The sequence below is a fragment of the Atta cephalotes genome (assembly GCF_000143395.1).
Source record: "Atta cephalotes unplaced genomic scaffold scaffold00008, whole genome shotgun sequence".
Lineage (NCBI taxonomy): Eukaryota > Metazoa > Arthropoda > Insecta > Hymenoptera > Formicidae > Atta > Atta cephalotes.
The window spans coordinates 2,935,836-2,940,906 of record NW_012130072.1 but is presented as its reverse complement, the minus strand read 5'-3'; the positions used below and the strand labels follow the sequence as shown (position 1 = coordinate 2,940,906).

At 28.8% G+C, this 5,071-nt stretch overlaps 1 protein-coding gene across 1 annotated transcript in view; it reads right to left on the bottom strand.

Moving 5' to 3' along the window:
- The window catches only part of LOC105627350 (transcriptional adapter 2B), a 4,645-nt gene extending 1,992 nt beyond the window's left edge, over nt 1-2,653 (bottom strand). The window contains exons 1-6 of the mRNA XM_012208636.1: nt 2,582-2,653; nt 2,384-2,443; nt 2,150-2,291; nt 1,464-1,681; nt 1,142-1,371; nt 802-1,033 (exon numbers count right to left, since the gene is read on the bottom strand). Of these exons, the coding sequence (XP_012064026.1) occupies nt 802-1,033; nt 1,142-1,371; nt 1,464-1,681; nt 2,150-2,291; nt 2,384-2,443; nt 2,582-2,653 (954 nt within the window). The remainder of the gene's footprint in view (nt 1-801; nt 1,034-1,141; nt 1,372-1,463; nt 1,682-2,149; nt 2,292-2,383; nt 2,444-2,581) is intronic.
- Nucleotides 2,654-5,071: the final 2,418 nt, after the last annotated feature.

Below are 5,071 nucleotides of genomic sequence, written 5' to 3'. Positions count from 1 at the left end.
CACACACACACACACACACACACACACACACACACACACACACACACACACACACACACACACACACACACACACACAAAAGCATAATTTCATACAAAAGTATAAAGTCATGGAATATGTATAAAATTAATATAAAGAAAGATAAAAGAAATAGTAAGAGATAATATCTTGTTACACATGTAAATATCAAATCACATATTTATATGCATACATAGAACATACAGATAAAAAAAAAGATTAAAGACCCTATTCTGTAACTCTTAATGATAGTATTAGATGTTGTTATATTGATGTTGTTGTCATTACGCAGCTTTTTTACAATATATAAAACTTGCGCAACGACAATGTAACAATATCATTACTGTTGTTAAGAGAAAGAGTTGTTACAGAATAAGAGCCTTAATATCTATGTATATAAATTAATACAATGATATAATTAACAAATTAAATATAATATAATTAACAAATAAAATATATATAATGTGCATGAAAACCTAATATAATTAGAACAAAGCACAATAACATTGCTGCTGTTTAATATATATCATTTTTTTTAGATAGAGATTTCATGTGATATATTGTTTTATAGTTCCATCATACATTCATATGTACAGAGCTTTAGCATGCGTCAGCACTTAATAAAAAACTACGCTAATATATTCACACTTTTGATAGATTATAAGTACTAGCTTTTAACTAGCTTTTACGTATGCACATATATAAAAATATAACAAAATAACTTCCATTCTACATCCAATGTTATAACAAAACGGAAATATGAAAATAGAAATGCATACTTACAGATTTTTTTTCAGACCAATGATCCACTGTATCGTTTTGTCTCTGAGTTTGTGCAAGAATTTGCTCGAAATGAGCACATTCCTCATGTTTGGTAATGCCGTTCTCACGATATCGATAAAGCTCCGAGAGCCGTAAGCGCAATTCTCTTTCCCTCTCGAGATTTGTTAGGAACTGTTCGTGCTCTTGTGCTGTGTAAAACTGTGCGAATACACGCATTCTGTCCCTAAATTCTCTGTATTGAATAAAAAAAACAGCTTAATACACATGAACCGAAAAAAATTAAATATCTGTTAAAATGTTCCATAAATAAAAGAAAAAAGTACATTAATATGAAACATACTTCTCTTCTTTCGTCCGTTTTTTCTTTATTCCTTTATCTTTCCTGGATGACGCGAAGAAAGCCGACACAAGCTGATAATCTCTCACGACGCGTTTTCGTCTGGCTCGCTCTCTGAGATTATTGGTGTACATATCAACCTGTGCTAGTTTAAGTGCGATATCAAGATCATCATCTTCGGCAGGATTCAGGAACAATGAAGATACGAGAGATTCAGCCTCATGATTGTAATCCTAAAATAAAAAAAATAAAAAAAAACAACAACAACAAATAAATCACATTTAAAAAATCAAATCAAATCAAATTTTTAGAATGCCGATTTTACTCTTTCAAAATCATCTCGTTGCGGCATGTACCCCAGTTGCGCGGCTTCTTCCGGGGTGATATCCAATGGTGGTAATTTAGATGTGAGGTCAGGCGATAGAGGACCATGATCAGACTTCGTCTGATCCGTAAGATTTGGTACGTAGCTATCTGTGGGTGGCCATGTATGTTTTCCGATGTTACCATTAAGATACCTTGCGATATATTCTTCTTTTGCTTCTGTAATAATAAATAAATTCTGTAATAATGGGATATAGAATAGCATAGTGCTAGAATAGTTATCTGCCAAGCAAAAAATCCGGGTTCAAATCTCGGATTTTCCATACCACATATACAACACCAGATGATATAAATTATTAAATACATTTTCCAGTTTTTCAAACACAACTTAAAACAGGGTTGAAAACTGAAATAATAACATCACATCATATATTTAATTCCAAGGTGACTAGCAATCGTGATATATTTAAAGGCTTTTAAATATAAAAGCCTTTAAATAATAATAATAAAATATTATGAACAATCATGCAGAATAAGCATCCAACTTCAGCTCCGAAGCTAAAATGCTTTCTCTACCTCGTTTAGTTGGACTAATACAAAAGGTGAAAAATAGAAAACGAAAGGATGAATTGAAAAAAAATTGACTCTAGATTTTGTAACATTTATAAAATATGCTAATTAAATTACCTTCTGGCGTACGCGTCTCGATATGTTTGCTGATGTCCTCCCAGTTTCCAAATCCAAACTGTTCGATCGCGTCCAGAAGCCTCAACTGTTCTCTGGCTGTCCAGTTGCCACGACCATTGAATATGCTGATCGTACCAGAGTCCTAAATCAATGTATGCAAAAGTATATTAACATGTTAAGTTCTATAGCACGCAATTTCAAAATTATCTTTGTTTACAATATACTGATACATACCATAAATTGATAGGCATGATTATTTTTATGTTGACCAATCTCAGCACCGGCGGAAAAACACTAAATTTACAAAATTAATATGTTTCAATTATATTTTAAATTTTGCATATGTATTTTTTAATTAAATAAAAATAGAGAAGCGCCAAATACAGTCAAGACCGAATTTTCGTGCATAATAATTTCTATATGAATTATTACATGTTCCATTTCTGTAAACGATGCATTGAATAAAGTCGATCTTAGAATGCGCTCCATTCCATGATGTGTCATTTTATCCTTTCTAAAGACCTTTCGATAACAAGGATAAAATAATACAATGCACTTTATGCGTGAAATAGAACACATACTTGAAATGCAATTAAATTAAAGTTAGAATATTAATATCACAAATTAATCATTAATTAAATAATAATGCTAATCATCTCAGCCATAAATCATAAATGATATTTTCCATAATAAATTCTTTATAGTGTTTTAAAATGTATATATATTAGCATTATTATTATTTAATTGACGATCGATGTAAAAGCCTATGATTTTTCTTGCTAAATTGCTTACGTTTTAATAAATTACTAGAATTGCATATCAGAACACAGAATTTCTAATAACTTATTGAAATGCAAGCAGTAAAAAAAAAACGCAATATGAACCATAGACTTTATTTATGATACTACTTATTAGTCTAACTTCAGTTTGGAACTGCGTTTTAAGACTAGCTTTGGCACGCAGTGAGTTTGAAGAACTGGAAAATGTATTTAATAATTCACGTAGAAATATTATTAAGTTTTGATTGTGTTTAACGTTCTTCTATTTATTTATGTTATTGTATTATATAATTACATAAATTAAATTAATTTATTATTTTTCAATAATTAATATTAAATTTGTATGCGAGTATACATTTCACATATAGATACATTTAATACAAAAACTGCTTTTCTTTTAGGACATATTATTATATGTCCTATTATATATTATATTTAAGACATATGACACAAAGTTGTTTTATCGTTTAATCATTGAATGCTAAAAATAAAACGACATTTGTATCTACTACGTCTAAAAGGAAAGCAGCCAAAGATACACTTTCAATCATTACAGTGTCATTACAATGTCATTTTTTGCGAAGCACAAATAAAATGTAAGATATAAATAATTTAAATAGCAAATAATATTAAATATTGCTGATTAAATTATTATAGAAGAAAGATACATATTTGTTCATTTCAATAATTTATTAATTATACCATTCATTATTTTGAAATTACAATATCAAAACTTTATAGGTATCGTAATTCAAAATATTAAAGGCTGGAGCACAGATTTTTGTATAATGCATAATGCATAAAATATAAGAGTCCACACAAACAATAGCCCCATAAAGTACAGTGTATGCATAAAGAAAATCCATTATCCAATCGCATTTCTCTTATAAAGATGTACATAAATTGGATAATTTTCTTTATACACACTTTATTTAATTTTGATGTTTTTAGACCCTAAGAAAATCAGTATCTTTTATTGCATAGGAAAAAAAGGAATAAAAACTTTAATTTTTCTATGCATTTTGCATTGTGCATTATACAAGACTGCTCCCACCTAAAGGCTTTGGACCAATGAACATCCAACATAAAGATGTAATGTTCATTTACATAAGCTGTTCATTGATCCAGAGGCCTCATGCCATGCTTATGTTTATATCATTTCGGATATCATTTAATAACACAAGACATCATAAATATCTATCTTTCTTTGCATTCCATAAGTAACAAAGACAGAATGATCCTAGTATCTAATAACATTTTCCACTGGAAATATTAGCAACACAGGTGCACACTGATTGTGAGTGCAACTGAATGCAAATTAGTTTACATATTTCCAGTGTTAATAAATTTCATCTTTAATTATAGATTCTTTATTGATAACTTTATAATTTTAAGAAGAATAAATTATGTATTAACCTTGAAAATATATAAAATGATGTATTCAATTGCATTAGTATTGCATTTTTCTAGTGAAAAATGCTATAATAGAAGGCTTTTCTGTCTGATAACCTTGAAAACCCTATTCTTTGTTGTTATACTAAAACAATATCTACAATAAAGAAGTACTTCCCAGCAAACGAGAATGGATTAAAATGGTTAGAAATTTTTTTTCTATCCGAATGCGTATTTTAAATAGCGAATACTTTTTTGGATTTAATTGGATTTCAATTAGATTCAATTGGATGCAATTGGATTGAAAAACTGTATCTCCTATTCAAAATTTTGAATTGAACAGTATTCAATATGTGTTGTACACAGAAAAAGCTAATATTATTTTTAGATTTGAAAAGCATAGAAGTATAGTCGATGTAATTCCTATAAATGAATAAAATGCATCCAGGATTGAAAAGCATTCATTTTAACATTCGTGAATCAATATTTCTTAATATCCGAATCCATTCTCATTTGCTGGGTTAAGCCTTAAGAAATTGATCAATCACAATTGAATATGCGAAAAATAATAGAATACGATTGGTTAACTTCTTAAAGTTTACTACTTTTTTATAGATACTGTGTAAAATTTTCTTGCTTTTGCCAAATTCCAAATATAAAATTCATGTGTTGGTTGCATCTTTTGCTCAGAATGTGTTCTCTGTACTTAAATATATATATATATATATATATATATATATATACTACTACT